Raw genomic sequence first — 19,573 nt, forward strand, 5'->3', positions numbered from 1 at the left:
GCAGATGCGTTACATGGTGCCAGTTTGGCTGTGCCTTTATTTAAGTTCACTGGGGGTGGATGGAGGAAGGTATAGAGATTTGCCTTCGGGATAACATCAGAGTGGTGTGGTACAGTCCTCAATCCGCTCCTTTACAAATTCTGAATACATCGCTTTTCTGATGGTCGGCAACTCCTGAAGGCATTTGCTGACTTCAGGATCCATATATTCACCTGTGTCCAATGTCCTCAGATGATGGTTTGTCTCTTCGTAAGGGTTGATGATGATTTCCTGATCCACCAGGCCAAGGAGGGAGTTGAGTTGGTTGAGAAACCTTTGCTGCTCAGATACAGAGCTCTCTGGATGTTCAATGCTCTCCGTTTGTGTTGTATGGATGCTTGCACATTCAAACTCCTCAATGACATGCAGAACTTCAGCCTTTGAGAGCTCAATGACCAATTTCTCTTCAGTCTGACCATAAAGACCTTTGGGACCACTGTATTCTTTGAGCATTCTGATGCTGTGCTCCTGGCTTTGGTCCAAACCCATGAGACTGAACTTCTTCTCACTTTGCTGGACCACAAAGTGGCCCTCCATGAATTTAGCATGGACAGCTGGATGGTGATGAGGAAGTTGAGCCATATCCCTCAAATACGGGGACCCAACGAGAATAATTTGTGTGACCTAAAGCGAAGAAGTATGGACACAGATCATCAATAGCATCCAGTGTACCAGACCAGTTTCCAAGATGCTGGTTGCGAACAAATCGGCACATTGTCAAGAGAAAATCCCGGACAATTTTACCCCAATAACATGCTGTTGGAGAGATCGAAAGAAGCCTTTGCTCCCACATTTCAACTGACTCATGGGGTCCAGGTTGTTGACAGCACTTGTCATAGGCATGTCTTCTCAGTATTTCAAGCCAAGCCAATGTAAGAAGGTATGCCTGACTTGTCCTTTTCACGTGTTTTCCACCAAGCAGAGACGCTGCCACTCCAGGAGTAAATATCTTTGCCAGGTGGAACATTCGCTCCCAGCCAGAACCTATTAATTTGCCTCCAGCTTCTTGTGTGCACATTTCCAGATGCAGAAAGCCAATCATGCAGACCATGTGTTGTTCACCTAGCTCCTCTGGGAAAAACATCTGACATCTTTTCTGGCGGGCATACATGGGGCACTGGGGCAGTCACCTTCGAGTACTGGTATTTGTCCAGGATTTACAAAAGCAATAGCTTTCTTGACGACAAGCATGGCATGTTTCTGCAAACTCAGCGTGTCGGCTTTTTCCTCGCTGAATACAGGGAATACCCCAATAACTGCACGGGGCTTGACATCTTCTTGGTCTTGGTGTTTTGAAAAGAACCCTGAAAATGTGACAGGTACTTCATCCAGCTGCCACTTGTCATCAACCTTATCATTCTTGCTAATGCTTAACACATGGTTCAACCATGCTTCCTCCTGCACACCCACATGTGCAATTTTAGTCGGACATCCACCACCTTCTTGAATAGATTCAAGAATTATATCTCCCCCAAGGTCTTCAACATAAGGAACCACTGCGAATTCATCGGATAGTTCAATTGGAGTGTCATCTTGAACATCCAAAGTTAGCGGTAGAGGATCAGTTCCAGTATTGTCCTTGCTCAAATGACCAATCAGTGTGATGGATGTACCATGCATATCAGTCCTTCCAGAGACATCAATATTGTCGATAGTCGCCGTTGAGAAAATGTCACGTTTTCAGTTTGTCGGTACAACACCCTCATCTTTGAACCTCTTTGACACTGCCTGTGCAAATCTTCTCCTAACATCCATAATGCGATCATAGGAAACTAAGACCCAGTTGATGGAACTCCTTGATAAGACCTTTCAGGTGATAATGAGCATGTAGCTTCAAGCCCATGTATAGAGGCACTGCTGTTTCTCTTTCTCGTGTCTGATAGAGCATCTGCACTTTGGTAGTACGTTTTACTGCATTACTTAACAGGTGATAAATGATGCAAGCCACACGAGTCCTGGCATTAATAGTCTCCTGGTCTCCTGTATTTTGGATACTGGATGCACCCTCAAGCAAGACTTGTAGAAGAGTCAAAAGTGAATTGGGCACTGGCTCACTCAAGCATGTAGAGGAGAGTGATCCCATAAAAGGGGATTGAGATGAAAGTATGTGGTTTCGCAAGAGAAGCCCAACCTCCACTATCTTCTTTGCTTCATCTTCGGAGAGATCCTGGGTTAGAGATTCCTACAATAGTGAACCTGTTTTTGCTTTAGCTGACAGCAGCACGTCTTTACCTTTTGTGAAGGCCTGCAATTCACCACCCAATTTCATTCGTAAATGTTCTTTAAATCTAGTCGGGTGTATTTCCACCTTGAGCCAATCAGAACCAACTTGTTGCAGCCGTTGGCTATAGAGCTTCCTAAGGTCTGATAGCTTCATCACGCTTTCATTGTTCTGCCATAACAAGGGGATCATATGGTAGAGCTGAAGTTTTAGTCTCCTTTGACTTTTTAACTTAGCAGCGTGGGCTTCATTAGCAAGCTTGCGGTAGCAAGATTTATGATAGTATACATCACCAGCGGTAGCATCAAATGCTTAATTTACCCAGGCATAGACTGCCCAGTTTTGAGCTTCCTTTGCCATCCCTTTCAAGTTATCACTGACACTATCAGTCATAGCTATGCGGATATGCTCACTTGTCTTCCTGGAACTGGTAGCAATAAACGCACTGTGGCCGTTTCCTATCACAGTTTGCAACAAGACCTTTTCGCGTCGTCTTTGGGCTAAATGTGGAGCAAGAAGCCTCCATCTCATCACTAGCCGTTTTTTTCAATACGCGCTGAACAATGTGAGGTCGTATCCTGTCACGACGACATGTCTTATGATACACTGCTTTCTTGTTCAGGAGCGACTTTGAAATGCATTCTTCACCTTCTATAAGACACTCCCGTGTCATACCGTGTGGAAGGGCCACCTTATTATCAAGAAAATAAGTACTTTTTCAATAGTTTCAAAAGCTTGATGCTAACATGTGTTAACATGTTAACAATATATGTATGTTAACATGCTTTTTCATACGGATGTTTCAGCTTCTCAGATGTTTCAGATTGACAGAAGCAACAAAGTGGCCAATCCGTTTTCTTCCTCAACTCGAGTGGATTATCATCCATTTTCATAGACATTGGTCTGAAACAGGAATAGAAACGGAATTATTAACAGATTGAACCAGATTGCATAAAACATTACATAACACAACATAAGACAACATATTGCTTGTAACTCTGCGCCCTCGGGAATTCCGTCCTCCTACAAGGCAATTGGTAGTTTTGATAACATTGTAACTTCTGACAAATTCACTAATTCAGTCATTAAAAATGGGGTCAAACTTTTTGTCCCTAAAGATGTTGTGATAAAGGAGTATACTCCTAATAAGTATATTAAATATACTAGCAACGGTACCCGCCCTATGGGTGGGGCTTCAATTTGGAGGCCCAAATGAAAAGGTAAAATATCAGAAATTGAAGGCTTTTTAATTTTAAACGATTCATATAAACATCCGTTAAATCATATCACATGCAAATCATCAAAATCTAAACAGTATATTTGGAATTTCAATAAAAGCCACATCACTGTTCATATCGGTAAATATAATTCCATCATGTTTCAAATCACGATCTGTTAGCGTATTCACCGCCCAAATAGCTATGTGGAATTCTCTCGTAGAGATTAAATGTCGTTTGAACTTTGGCCGAGGTCATTATTTACTTTTGATGATGTTTATATACGAATGATGTTTATATTGGTTTAAGGTCGTCCTTTCCGCATATCTCATAGGATTGTGAGTTTGAGAGACGGCCGTGATGGTGGCGAGGGGGTTGGAATTCTCTCAAGCAGGGATTCAACCCGTGTCCTTATAAAAGGTCTTTGTCCGAGGTCACCGAGTCCGATCGGTGCAGCTGTGCAGCGATCAGTGCAGCCGTTTGTTTGGAACAGGAGATACCCGTGCTATGCACGGGTGGGAGTCCAGAAGCAAACGGGCAATGCAGATACGGCGAATGCTAAAGCATGAAACCAATAAATTCCACATCCCTGTAGCACCTTGTCGCACGTCAGACATGGACAGCATGTTTGTGAAGGACTTCCATGAAAAACGTACCCGTTCACAAACAAACGGGTACGTTCACGTATAGAAACATCGATTGTGGGACCGTGGCGAATCTGCATATGGCGATGGCAAAATATCAGAAATTGAAGGTTTTTTATTTTTATTTTAAACGATTCATATAAGCATCCGTTGAATCATATCACATGCAAATCATCAAAATCTAAACTATCTTTAGAATTTCAATAAAAGCCACATCACTGTTCATATCGGTAAATATTATTCCATCGTGTTTCAAATCGTGATCGATACACTATGATCGTGATAATCGTGTTCACAATCGCTATGTCGTATGTACTCCCGATACGTGTAACTACCAAATCAACAGTTAAAAAGCTGTTTGCTATTTTAAACTTAAAATAGTTTTGAGCCGATAGCTGTTACGGCCTTGGCAAGATCGATGGAGACAGCGATCTGCTAGCGATCGAGGGAGTACAACACGCAAATAATATAGGCGTGTTAGCGATCGATGGAGATGGAGATCGACGGATTTAACATCCGTTAAATCATATCACACACAAATCATCAAAATCTAAACAGTATGAATGAATGAATGAATGATCGTTTTAAGGCCATTTTCCCCGCTAGAGCGGGGAGTAGCCTTGCGGCCCCATGACAATCATCGGTCCCTGTTTGAGGCAATATTTTTATGGCCGGATGCCCTTCCTGATGCCGACCCTTGGTCACGCTCTTACGATGTGCAGGGATACGTTCAGGGATACGTGCAGTACCTATTCTAAATCGGGGTACACTCCGTGATCATTCATCCCAGCAAGCTGGTATTCAATTTTGCCGACCTCGGAAGGATGACAGGCTGAGTCAACCCCCCTGGCGTTAATTCAGTGATCGACCGGGATTCAAACCCAGGATCCTAGGATCCCAAGCCGGCACCCTAACCCCTAAGCCAACACTAGGCTAAAATAGTATCTTATTTCAGTCGTATCTTATTTATTTCAAACAGTATCTTACTATAATTCACCAAATGTCCCACAGTGATCGATACACTGTGATCGTGGTGATCGTGATTGATAATCGTGTTCACAATCGCTATGTCGTATGTCCTCCCGATACGTGTTTCCTTCAGTTGAAATGGGTTAGAATTCTCTCAAGCAGGGATTCAACCCATGTCCTTATAAAAGGTCTTTGTCTGAGGTCACCGAGTTCGATCGGTGCAGCTGTGCAGCGATCGGTGCAGCCGTTTGTGCGGCACCCGGGAAAACAACATCATCACAATGAACGTTATGCGAACGCGAATGTTATGCGGGAGTCCAAACCTGAGAATGCTGGAGACTAAAGCTGAAATTGGGAAAACTAAATAGCCTATTTTACTCCTGGAGATCCCAGGATTGTCCACCCAAAATATCTTTGCAATCGGTTCAGCAGTTTTTACGGTACCTTCGAACTGACACACAGACACAGACAGACAGACGGACATTTGGTGAATTATAGTAAGATTTGTGCCTTGGAGGAGGGTGGTGTTCTTTGGTGAGTTAAAGAATGTGAATCTAAACCTAAGCGTACTTTTCGTCTTTTCCCGGTAGGTCGAAAGGATGGTCCAGATAGAATAATATGACATGTCAAAATTAACTCCACATATAAAACCCCTTCTTTTAAACTGCCTCGAGTACATCAAATTTTTTATAACCTTAAAGATAATGATAAACTTATCAAATTTGATCTTAAAGCTGGCTTTTATCAAATTAACTTCCATATTATTATGGGTGAGGGTGCGAGCCTTAAGATCCATGTCCCAACCACAAGTCACTATACTAAATGAAACTATCAAACAAATGAACTTCAGCACATCTCTATGCTGATAAAGTTCAGACCACAATGATCTGAGGGATCGAGAGCAGTCTTTATATAGGCAGGGGTGAAGCCCCACCTGCAAAGCTGATGTCACTGCTACGTCATAAGGACGTTGCATGGCACTATGACATAAAAATGAACTCTTAAAGTGACATGCATAAAAAGTGGTTGTTACTGGGCAGGATCGGATCGATGGACCCTTTTTGAAATTTGGCATGATGATAGGGCAGGTCATGAGATTTTCAAAAACCACTGGCTACAAGTTGGCACACCCCCCTCCTGGAGGTTAGAGGCGGTTTAGTTTATTATTGATATTTCCTCTGTAACCTTTAAATTGATCTCAAATCCTAAAATACTCTTTAAAAATGGATTATCTGTACTCAAACATGGAAAAAGTGGTATTACACTTAGATATATGATCGGTAGAAGCTGAGATATTGTCCGTTTCGTACCTATTGGTGGCCATTTAGAATTTTGCAGCTACCGGCCATCAAGGGTGTCCAACTTGTAGCCAGTGGTTGTTGAAATTTTCATGACCTGCCCTGTCATGCCAAATTTCAAAAAGGTGTCACAAAGTGCACGATTCTTGTGTTTTATGACATGTTCCTCCCCCGCTGATTGATGTACGAGACTGTGGCAATGGCGCTAAACTTCTGGATTTTTGTTTCAACAATCTTTAAAAATCGCCATTTTATTAAAATTTGAAGTTTATACGACACTTGAACACTTAGTGAGGGCCTCGTGGAATAGTGTGTGCAGTTTTGGTCACCACAAGTCAGGAAGAACATAGCTGTTGTAGAGGGCTCCAGCGCAGGGCTACTAGATTGATTCTGGGCCTAGTTAGACTCCGCTATGAAGAGCGGCTGAAGAAGACCAGGCTTTGTACATTAGAAAAGAGGTTACGAGGGGATTTGATGGAGATGTTTAAGATAATGAAGGGTATAGACAAAATAAGTCCAAAATAGTTTTCCCGCAGAGTGATAGGACATGGGGCATCACCTGAGAGTAAAGAAGAAGAGTTAAGACCGTAATAAGACAAGGTCTTTCACTCAGAGTAGTTCATGTATGGAATGGTCTCCCTGGAAAGGTAGTAGTAGTAGTAGTAGTAGTAGTAGTAGTAGTAGTAGTAATAGTAATGGTAGTAGTAGTAGCAGCAGAAACAGTAAATAAATTTGAATTTGATAGGTACCTATTAGTATTGGCAATAGAGCTGGTGAATCAGGATATTGGCAGGACTTTTGGGTAGCTTGACTATGGATGGGTCGTGGTGTGTTTCTCCCCTAAAAACCACCTTCGATTACCCCTTGCCCTCTGAAAATAAAAAAATAATAAACACAAAATATTGTTTATTTCATTTATTACAATATATACATTTTCCCTTTTTTATTTTGCTACATTCTCATCCACATTACCCACCTCTCCCTCTCATTCCCTTAATGAAATTGTCACTTTAAGGGATAAAATTGGTCTGGTGTTGTGGCGTAGGCATGATGGACCAAATGGCGGCCTCCTGCATCTAGTTTTGTTGCACTGCGTGGGGGCATCGTGTTCTATGAACTCTCTACTTGGTAATGGAGGAACATACCCTGATGTGTTCTGTTAGTAATCGGCTTACTATTGCTTGTCCAGCTGCTTGCTTGATTCCAAGTGCTCAAGCAAGCACTCCAATGGAACTGAATTCTCAGCAGCGCATAACAACATGGCCGTCTCTATGCAAACATTGGTATCATGGTACTGGAACAGATGCTATCCAAGCTGCCGTTCTCAGTTTCACTCATTCCTCTTCTTATGACAACCTCCCGAAACAAATGTATTTTGTTATCGTCCGGGAGCCGTGGGGTCGAACCTGGTTTTGTCGGATAAAGTTTTTTTTTTTTTTTTTTTTTTTTTTCTCTCTCTCTCTCTCTCTCTTTCTCTCTCTCTCTCTCTCTCTCTCTCTCTCTCTCTCTGTCTCTGTCTCTGTCTCTGTCTCTCTCTCTCGTAGCTTGGGGGTAGCTCAATAAGATTCAGGAGGGTGCCCGGTGAGAACCCTTGGGCAACTCAAGATATTAACCCCTTCATGCCCTGTGTGCCCAAATCATGAAAAAATGGGAACTTCCCATAATTTAATGGTGAATACTCACATCAAATGCATCAAATTTGCTGTCTCTGATATTTATTCACACAGTATTTAATGTACAATCAAATATGATTCAAATTTGAAACAATTAACCCTTTTTCTAGCTGTTCCAAATCGGTGAATTTCCACAATTCTGATTACACGCTTTATAAATCGACATTTTGTAGACCAGAGTGAATGAAGAGAAATCTACAGAATGTCAGTGACTATAAGGAATTTTGAACCCTTCTTAACCCTTATCTACCAACCCACAATAAACATGTATCAAATCACGTGTATGTACTACAGGGTGGCCCAAAACGTGTCCCTGTCCAAAATTTGAAATGAGCAAGGACAAGTTCTGAAACCTGACAGATTGTATTGTGCTGTTTCATGTCCTACAATACATGGTAGAATTAGAAACACTGGCATTCTGATAATGGCCTAGTTCAGGCTACTTGGGTCTTGAGCATCCTATCCTGAAACATGCACAAAACATTGTGCAAGCTAAGCCTTTAACCTGACAATTGCATCTCTTGGAGTTACAAAGGGGTTCACTTTTGCAGACGCATCTGGTCATTTCCAAAATGTAGTCTGGGGCAAGTTTAGCATTTCTGGTAGATTGGTTGGGCTCGGTGACCTGTTGATTGTGCCCTTTCTTCCATCCAAATTCTTCTGGGTTCAGAGCTGGCGGAGGATTTACATTGAGGGTTCGCCACAAAATTGCCTGAAAGTGGGCCCTCTTCACATTTTCAATAAATGCTTCTCTCATTGGCGGAAGAGCAGCCAGGTTTGGTGCAGACGTATGACCTTTTCCATTCTTTTCCCCCATACAAGCAGCCTTGTGTGTGACATGTCCTTGCTGTCCTCTATGCCGTAACAGGCTGAGATGAAGCCAATGGCTTGATTAATGACTTGTCGGAGCGGTGCGTCCACATTGCCTTTGGCCGATAATTCATATCCAGCTTTCAGGGCTTTGATTACAGAGCCTTTTCCATGCCAAAGTAACATGCTACAGTGTCACATCCTGATATGGCATGGGCAGGTAAAAGGTTCTTTACAATTTATTGATGCGTAGCCAGTGTTGACTTGATGTCCACTATCGCCCTTTCCTTGCTTGGGGATTCCATGGCCAGTGGCACTTCCAGTCTTGCCAATTGGTAATGATGAAGTAGCAACACGAACACAGCCGTGTCATCACAAACCACAGAGACTTGATGGGCTTCTCCAGCACACTCCAAGACTTGTTGGACATTGATGATATCAGCTTCTTCATGATGAGTCTCTAGATCGCGCCGGCTCCTTCTTTCTTCCTTCTTGATTTCGATGGGACAAGGGTCCTCCCCTGTCACAACCAACTTGTGTTTCTCCGTGCTCCGTAGATGGAAAAGCCTGTCCTGAGTCGGTTCATCACATAATATTCGGATAAGCTGTTTCTTGTTTTCAACAGATGACAAGACAACCTTCTGGGCTGGAAGCTTCATTGTCCGTAGCAGATGATGTTTCCTGCTAACCCCCGTCTCCCTGCCATCCCTCGTGACGGACTTTATACTGTACTCATGGTACCTGTCAAAGATGAGGTAAACGTCACTGTCTGTCAGGTATGAAGTTATCCGCTTCTTGACATTCGCAATGAAATCGGCTACTGTGCCATCTGCTGGCCAATGGATGGTCCAAAGAAGGGCTGATCCATCTATGACAGTGACGTTTGCATCAAACAGTTTGGTAACCTGCTAAAAGAGGGCAGCACATACTAATCTGAGAGGTTGGCTTCATCTAATCAAAACTTCATTGGAAGCATCCTTGATTATATAAATGATTTCACATACATTAATCAGTTGGTTCTATAGTACATTTACTTACATTTATGGCTTGTGAGACAGCCAAAAACCAAGATCTGAAGCTTGGCTGGAGTGAAAACTTAAGACAGAGGAATGGCAAACATGTGTTTTCCTGCATCAGGAAGTTAAAACAATGAAGTGCTGCCACCTATTGTACTCCTAACTAACTGAGGTATCTCATTAACCTGAGTGACCTAGCCAAACCATCAAATTCTCATTGTTTTGTTTGTGTCCGCCTTACACCACCCAAGCGTCCTACCATAAATCGATCAGAAAAGGGTTAATTATCAAAACTGTTGCTTAAACTGTTTAAAAATGGTTTGCACATGCCCTACTGCATGAATAATCATAAAAACAAGCATGTTAGAGCCTTTGTCAGGATTTGGGCGTATCGGACATAAAGGGGTTAATATCATGAGTTGCCCAAGGGATCTCATCGGGCACCCTCCTAAATCTTAATGAGCTACCCCCAGGCTACAAGAAACGGCAAAGAAAAAAACTATCCGACAAAACCAGGTTCACCAAAATTCAGGCCTTTGACTCCTGGACTATTAGCAGTGGGTACGAGGAAGAGGGAAATAAAGATAAAGGTAAAGATAAAGGAAATGGAAAGTCAAAAGGAGGAGCCCCCGGCCAAGCTCGTCTCTGGACCCATTTTTGGAAAGAGGTGGGGTTTGGCATGTTTCCAGATTTTGAAGAATTTGGATGAAAAGTAGAAGTAAAAAAAAAAGAAGAAGAAGAAGAAAAAGCATGTTTCAATAAATGAGTATACATAATGGTTCTGAAAATTTAAACTTTGGAATTGAGCTTAGCAGCAGTTCTGACTGCTAAAAAAGTTAATTTACTTAAGTGTCTCCAGGTGGTGTTTTGGTGGCTTCAACATTTTATTGGTTGTGGTATTTTGAATGCAACTACAGTGGCCATCTTGGCTTGCCAACGTAACAAAGCACCTCAGTGGCTTGCAAAGCGGTTGATACAGAACACCTAGCTTGGAAAGCGAGAGCAATCTGCTTGCTAACGGAACACCCCAGTGTTGGTCACGAAGTTTTTATAAGGTCATGATTCGGGGTTTAACTTTGAGCGAAGCGATTATATCACAGCTGGATGCGGCTTTTGAACCCGGGGTCACAGCTGCGTACGGCTTTTGAACCCGGGGTCACAGCTGCGTATGGCTTTTGAACCCGGGGTCACAGCTGCGTACGGCTTTTGAACCCGGGGTCACAGCTGCGTATGGCTTTTGAACCCGGGGTCACAGCTGCGTACGGCTTTTGAACCCGGGGTCACAGCTGCGTACGGCTTTTGAACCCGGGGTCACGATCATTAGTTGTGCATTCTAGGGTAGTTTACTCTGCTTGATGGGGCTATATAAGACTCCTTTATTATTATTCTGATGGGGACAACAAATAAGGTTTTATTTATTTATTTATTTATTTATTTATACATTTGTGAATGCAGTAATTGAAATAAGACATTTGAGAACACAACACATTGGTTTTGTATGGCTTGTAGTGGAGTTTGGACATAGATACAAAGTGAAGGAGAGTTGTATTCGATGTGGAACACTTGAATTTAATGTTTCAACCATGCTCATTTGAGAGGGCTATTTTCACAGATACCGTCACATATGAGGAGTTGAAGCAAATGATTTCTGATGGAGCTGTGAAGCTTTTCGATGTACGTGAACCTGACGAGTTCAGCAATGGTTCCATTCCTACGGCTACAAACATTCCATGTAAGATGTCTCGTGCACCACAAGTACAGCACCTCGTCATGCTTGACTGTTCACCATCCCAGTTGATGTATACAAACATGTGCTTTACAGATGTGAGCAAATTGTAATTGTATAATCAGGATTTGTTCGTAAAATCAGATCGAGGACGACATTATAATGCTGAGCTTACTGCTGCCTGTTAAAATGATCTCTCGTGGATGGTCTTTGGTAATGCCAAATCGCCATTCTGAGATTTCATCTGGACGATGGACCGAATTGATGAGTCGGCAGGAGCAGATTATCAGCTTTTGTGGTGTTTAATATTCTGACAAAAAGATTAACTAGCCCGATCCAGGTCACCTCCGGGGTCACCAATTAAATGCTGAGATTGTCTCCCACACATGGAAATGGTGGGAAATGCAATCGCACAAACCTATTGTACAGTGAAACGATACCCCCATGGATGGCACCAACTCACACAATTGTACCAAAACAACGGGGAATAGGCAAGGATATTGTGATGTATTTCAGTAGTGGTCCTTGTACTGCGGAGATATTGAGCTATGTTTCACCAAAAGAACTTATTCCGGCCTCATTGTAGCCCTCTGTAGTTGTACGAACAAATTGTCACTCCATAACTGCCCATGGACGATATTATATAAACACTACTAACACCCTTCTCCTTCACACACACAGCAATAAGAACATTTCCTGTTCTTGGACGATTATGAGTGAAGAAAAGCAAAGTTGTTGTGTTTTTATTTATTTATTTATTTATTTCTTATTCTTATTTTTTCATAGGTGGGATCTTACAATCTTGAGGTTAAAACTTCACAAACCCATGACAGGATTTCCTTTTGGTGCTGAGGAAGTGGAGCATGTATGAATTGTGAGCCATGTTACAAGCTGTAACATTTGCTGATCTTTCACAGCAACAAATGTAGTTTTGTTAAAGCCTGGTGTTGGCTTAGCAGTTAGGGTGCTGGCTTGGGATTCTAGGATCCTGAGTTTGAATCCTGGTCGATCGCTGAATTAACGCTGGGGTGTTGACTCAGCCTGTCATCCTTCCGAGGTCGGCAAATTGAGTACCAGCTTGCTGGGGTGAATGTGCCGTGGTTTAGAATAGTTACACCGTATCCCTGCGTGTCATAAGAGGCGACTAAAGGGTTGGCGTCAGGAAGGGCATCCGGCAATAAAAAATATTGCTTCAAAAAGGGAACCATGATGGTCATGCTCTAACAGGGAAAAATCGTGCTCTGATTTTGAGCCGCCAATGGAAAAGTTTGGTGGTTTGACCGATTTCATTTGTTCCATTTTGATAAAGGTCGGAAGTGAAAATGTGAGAAGGGGAGGTTGGAATATCGGAAACGGAAATGTTTGTTTGATCCGAATATAGATGTTGGATGTGCAGAACTGGTAGACCAACATAGTGACGGGCAATGACACTCCTACAACTCTTGGCAAACCTGGAGAATATTACCAAATTCCAGAATGTCTTTCGAGTTTGTTTATCGTGCTGAACCATTGATGTCCCTTGTTGTTGTTTTTTTGTTTGTTTGTTGTTTTTTGCAGTGGGGACAGTCCAGGAAGCTTTTTCCCTGCCGGTGGATGTGTTTGAGGAGACGTACAAGACGGAAATGCCAACAAAAGCAGATGGCAGTCTTGTGGTTTACTGTCGCTCTGGAACACGCAGCCTGAAGGCTTTGAACATTCTCAAGGGCTTGGGCTACAGCAGGTGCAATTTGCGACTTTTATTATTTTGTGTTTGTTATACCTCTCCAAAATTACCATGTCACCCATTACTGTGCAGTACGCCTCAGGCCTTAGTAGAAATGTACACGTAAAACCAACTTTACACAAAAAAAACCTCAAAGGGCCATGTATGTCGCCGACTGGGCATCCTCCGTCGTGCGAAGTCCTTCCTTGGCACACCTGAGCTCCTCACCACATACAAGGCTTTCATCCACAGCTCAATGGAGTACTGCTCTCCCCTCTGGGCTGGTGCTCCTGCCTCACACCTAGCTCGTCTTCACGCTGTTGAAACCAAAGCGTTCAGAATCATTGGAATCTCCCGCGATGACGCTATCTCCGAGGGCCTTTCACTCACTCACCGCAGGCAGGTTGGTGGTCTTTCCGTCTGCTACCGACTCCTCTTTGGCCTTGCTCCCCCAGCTCTCTGGGCTCTGTCCCCCAAATATTCCTGCAGGTCGCACAAGATCTGCCTGCAACCCTCTTATGGTTAAACTGCCAAAATCAAGACTCTCAGCTCACCTTCACTCCTTCATTCCTCTTTTCTCCCGCCTCTGGAACAAACTCCCTCACTCTCTTCAATCCCACTCCTCCCTCCAGGTCTTTAAAACGGCTGTTCATCACCATCTCTTATCTTCCCCAATCCAAAACCTTGATCTTTTCTACCCCTGCTAATTTCACCCCAAATCCACTTTTTTGAGGTGACTTTTGACTTCTTTCTTGGAAGTCCTTGGTGTCCTTGCGTTTTATACCTATCCTGCCTCCCCCCAGGCCCTCTCCCTCCAAAAACATCTCCCGATGTCCCTGCTCTCAAATGTTGTTTGTGTGCTTCCTCCCCTTCTCTCCCCATCTTGTTGACCGCTCCCCTTTTTATATACTTTGTTTGCTTGTTTGTTTGATTTGTTTGTTTGATAAATGTTAGCTCTTTCACGAGCCTCGACTCTGTATACAAAAAAAAAAAAAAAAAAAAAAAAAATTAAAATGGATTTCTCGTTCCTGTGTTTTGCTGCTTAGGCAAACTATCTGCGGAAATTGTTTTCTAAACAACAAGGAGCAATCTATCTATTTGCTGTCTTGGCAAACATGTTGGAATTGTTCCTCTTCCATCTCAACACCCACACCCATGTTATTTCCCATATATGGCAGGAGTATTGCAACACATGTTCTGGGACACTTTTACCAATATATAGTTTAATAGTGGTAACCAAAACTCATTTTGTTAATACAAAAGGTTCAACTACCTATATATCTTTAAGAAGCACAAGGCCATAATTACTTGACTCTATGGTCATTGGGCTCCCATTCTTTAATCCATGTTATAAACTAGATGGTATTCATAGAATACTTACACTGCACAGTCAACTTGTTGCGAGCCAACTCTTCTGTTTTTGAACATTTTTTTTTCTTTGATCCAATATGGCTGCCAGACCACGTGAGCGATGACATCATAAATTTATATTCTCTAATATAATTGTGGCATAGATCACGCTCAATACATTTCAAACTGATAAGACTAAGCGTTGTCCTGTCGAATTATGACATCATAATGGAGGCACCTATGACATCATTAACATATCTTATTCCCCATGGGGTGTACTTGACAAAGCCATGTTTCAATTTTTTCCATTAATCGGTTTGGGCGATATAGAAGTGTAACGTTTTTCCAAGATGGCGTCTGTACCACGTGACCTATGACGTCATAATTATCAGCATAAAATCTACATGCAGAGACGCTCCCAGCGTAAATATTTCATGTCAATCGGACGACCGGTTGCCGAGAAAATGAATTTTTGAAATCGAGTCATGGCACACTGCACACGTATGCAACTGAATGCTTAACTCCGCTTTTCGCTTAACGAGCTCAGGGTAACGAGGTGAAGGTTTTTTTTTGGTTTTTTTATTATAAATTGGTTGAGGCTATTCTTGTGGCTAACCCCCGCTCTAGCAGGGAAAATGGCCTTAAAATGCATGTTGTTGTTGTTGTTGTTAGGCTATTCTTGTGTACCCAAGATACGTTCAGTTATACATTATCAATTTAAGAGGAGATGGCGTCAATGATTGGAAGACAAATATTTAACTAGATGGTATTCATAGAATACCTACCCTGCGCAGTCAACTTATTGCAAGCCAACTCTTCTGTTTTTGAACATTTTTTTTTTTCTTTGAGCCAATATGGCTGCCAGACCACGTGAGCGATGACAGCATAAATTTATATTCTCAAATATAATTGTTGCACAGATCACGCTAGATACATTTCAAACTGATCAGACTAAGCGTTGTCCCTGTTGAATAATGACTTCATAATTATGGCACTAATGACGTCATCGTTAACACCTATTCCCCATATGGAGTAATTTACAATGAGCCACGTTTCAATTTTTTCCATGCAGCGGTTTTGGAGATAGAGGTGCAAAGTTTTTCGTTTTTTCCAAGATGTCGCCTGTACCACATGACCTATGACATCATGATTATCATTAAAATATTCTACAGGAGGGGTCGCGCCTATGGTGAAAATGTCGTGTCCATCAGACCAACAGTTGCTGAAAAAAAAATTGATGATCGGATAAGTGTTGTATTTGTCGAAATATGACGTCATAATGAAGGCACTGATGACATCATTGACATATCTTATTCGCCATGGGGAGTACTTGACTGAGCCAGGTCAATTTTTTTCCATGGAGCGGTTTCAGAGATAGAGGTGCGAAGTTCTTCCAAGATGGCGCCTGTACACCGTGACCTATGACATCATAATAATTAAAATATTCTACAGGAGGAGGTGCTCCTATGGTGAAAATTTCATGTCAATCGGACGAACGGTTGCAGAGAAAATGATTTTTTTTTTAATGCGGATGCACATGTACGTACGCAACAATGCATAACCCCGCTTTTCGCTTCGTGAGCGCTGGGTAAGAAGTTAATTCGCTTCTGTCGTGGGAAAGGTGTTGAGCGCTATAACGAGTGTGAAAGATGCTCAAAAAGAATTGCATAAATTACAGGCAATCAAAGGAATCAAAAAGGTAAATCTCAGTTATCTGTATGAGAAAGGCAGAAAATAATCCAAATATTTGGGTGTATCAAAAGTCTAATGAAATAAATACAAGTATGGAAGCGATTGATAGTATTATATACTGTTCTTATCTCAAATTCCAATAAAAAGGAAGATTACTTCAAGGTAAATGTGATAACTGGAACACAAATAGGACAAAATGACTTCTACAAATAGGACAAAATGTGATAACTTCCTCCTCCAGGGGGGGGAGGGGGGAGGGGAATGGGAGGGGGGGAGGGGGGGAGGGGGAAGAGGGGAGGAGGGGGGGGAACGGGGGGAGGAAAGGGAGAAGAGGGGAGGGGAACGGGGGGAGGAGGGGGGGAGGAGAGGGAGGGAGGGGAGAAGAGGGGAGGGGAACGGGGGGGGGGGAGGGGAGGAGAGGGGGGGAGGGGAGGAGAGGGGGGGAGGGGAGGAGAGGGGGGGAGTGGAGGAAAGGGGGGGAGGGAGTGGAGGAAAGGGGGGGAGGGGAGAAGAGGGGGGGGAAGTACCTGGCATTGCCGGGCGGGGGGAAGATGAGGGGAGGGGGGGGGAAGTACCCGGCATTCCGTGTATAAACGTGAGGAGGGGAGGGGAGGAGAGGGGGGGAGGGGGAGGGAAGGGGGAGGGATGGGAGAGGAGAGGGGGGGAGGGGAGAAGAGGGGGGGAAAGTACCTGGCATTCCTTGGGGGAGGGGGGAGGGGGGAGGAGGGGGAGGGGGGAGGGCACGCGAATCGTCAAATCAGCACGCTGCTCTGCCACCGATTCAGATTCCGTGTATAATATTCCTCGCTGAAAGAAAATATGGATCTAAAGATGAAAGAAAAAAAAACCTATGTGGTGTGAATGGCAATGTTCCTCGCTGAAATGTGAAAAAACGCAATCGCGCGGCAAGGAACATCACGTGATCACTCTGAGCGATCGATTGCAACTCTGCGTCCTGTCGTGGGCGTGGCCTCGTGCTCCCAGGTGATTGGCTAACTCGAGCTCGAGAGAGCCATAATGCGCTACGTTATGGCAAAAAAATATGGATCTAAAGATGAAAGGGAAAAAAACCGATGTGGTGTGAATAGCAATGTTCCTTGCTGAAATGTGAAAAAACGCAATCGCTTTTCGCTCTGAAATACGTGCGAACGCGTAACTGAGTTAATGGCAGCAAGGAACATCACGTGATCGCTCTGAACGAATCAGCGCGCTGCTCTGCGACAGGTCAGATTCCGTGCATAATATTCCTCGCTGAAATGCGCTGAGGTAAAAATATGGTTGAAAAATATTATGAAATCAATTTTTAGGTCGGCCATGTTCTTACCAGGCTCAATGGCCATGTCTGTGCCAAATATCAAGTACGTGAGCCTCTCCGTTTAGGAGTCGATCGGTAACATTACACACACACACACACACACACACACACACACACACACACACTTTTATATATATATATATATATATATATATATATATATATATATATATATATATATATATATATATATATATATATACACACAGACTTGGCATTTAATATGGAATATTTTTTTTTCTTGACTTGGATTTACTTTCTTAACACAGTATATCAATCTGGTGAGTGTGTTTTACACTTTGGTAATTTATTTGTTAAAAGAACCATGTCACTGATTGTCTGTCGCAGCAAGAAGTCAGCAACAGGATTATATCACAGGTGGCGTGGAAAAATGTACGGACAGGTGCATTTGATGATTGGCTTCACAGTCGGGTATACAAGGGTTGTTGCGTTCTTGTATTAGTGGAAAACAACTGCTGCACGTCTCCAAAAGTTATTGCCGCTTCCTCTGGAGATGGTCCGTCAACTCGACAATGCTGTTTGTCATGGAGTGGTGGCTTTACGAAATTACGGCATGAAACAGCGTGCTATTGCTCGGCAGTATGGCATCACTCAAGGTCAGGTGTCAAAGATCCCGAAACGAAATGCTCAGAGGGGTGTCCCTACTCCAATACCGAGGCCAGGACGTCCCCGCGGAACCACAAGGAGGGATGATCTCCAGCTGCACGGGTTCGTCCGCAATGGCCATACCAAGTCAGCTAATCAGCTTAGGGCTGAGTGGCAGCAACTGACAAATATGCCTGTATCCAGAAGGCTAGTCAACCAATGACTGGTTCAAGCAGGCTATCGTGCCAGGCGTCCTCTGAGAAAGCCACGCCTGACCAGACAACACCGCCAGCGCCGATTGCAGTGGGCCGGAGAGCACCGTCAATGGCAGCCAGGACACTGGAATCACGTGATCTTCAGTGAGGAGTCTTAGATTTCTGGTCCATTGTCAAGATGGCCGCGTCCGAATGCGCAGACAAGTGCATGAAGCCAACAAAAAAGATTGTATAGTGCCAAGAGTCCAAGCTGGAGGTGGTGGGGTGACCGCTTGGGCTGCTTTTCATGCAGGGCGCAAAACTGACCTGGTTGTTCTGAATGGAAACCTGAACCAGTTCAAGTACAGGGCCATTCTGGAAGAAACATTGCTTCCATTTGCTCGTGCAGCCTTTCGAGGAAACTTTGTCTTCCAAGATGACAATGCACGGCCTCATCGTGCTCGCATGATCCAACACTTTCTTGCTGACCGTGGTGTAGAGCATATGGAGTGGCCTGCCATGTCCCCGGATATGAATCTGATAGAGAACTTGTGGGCAGAATTAACGCGTCAAATCGACCACTTGGACCAGCAGCCGACCTCTGTGCGTGAATTGCAGCAGGCTATTGTCACTGCATGGCAAGCGATTCCTGTCCAAACCTTGGCAAATCTCGTGAACAGCATGCCTCAACGTGTACGTGCTCTCCTGAAAACTCGTGGGGGTTACACGAAGTACTGAACTGTAATTTTACTGTCCGTAATCCCAGTCGTAATTTAACTTTTGTTTTTCTTCAAAAAAAATTTGGCTAATGTGCAAAATAAAGAGATACTTCTGGAAAACGTACAGAAGTTTAACACAGTACTGTCCATGAATTGAGTTCGATATCAGTTTACATCACTTTCAAGGATCAATTTATTTGTTTCAAAATGTCAAATGTGGTTTTTGTTTCTTTTAAAGGTCACATTAACAAAATCTAGAATAATTTCAACATAATTCCAATGAACTTTTGGTTCTAAGACATCTTGAAAAGTAAGTTCACCCCCACAAAAAAAATATTCCATATTAAATGCCAAGTCTGTATATATATATATATATATATAT

General features: G+C 43.2%; 1 protein-coding gene across 2 annotated transcripts in view; it reads left to right on the forward strand.

Annotated features, from left to right (window-relative positions):
• Positions 1 to 19,573, forward strand: part of LOC137422895 (thiosulfate:glutathione sulfurtransferase) — a 43,907-nt gene that overhangs the window by 18,746 nt on the left and 5,588 nt on the right. For both annotated transcript variants that reach the window (XM_068109538.2, XM_068109537.2), the window contains exons 2-3: positions 11,500 to 11,619; positions 13,171 to 13,333. In XM_068109538.2, the coding sequence (XP_067965639.2) occupies positions 11,500 to 11,619; positions 13,171 to 13,333 (283 nt within the window). The remainder of the gene's footprint in view (positions 1 to 11,499; positions 11,620 to 13,170; positions 13,334 to 19,573) is intronic.

This window comes from Myxine glutinosa, chromosome 3, assembly GCF_964187855.1.
Source record: "Myxine glutinosa chromosome 3, kmMyxGlut1.1, whole genome shotgun sequence".
Lineage (NCBI taxonomy): Eukaryota > Metazoa > Chordata > Myxini > Myxiniformes > Myxinidae > Myxine > Myxine glutinosa.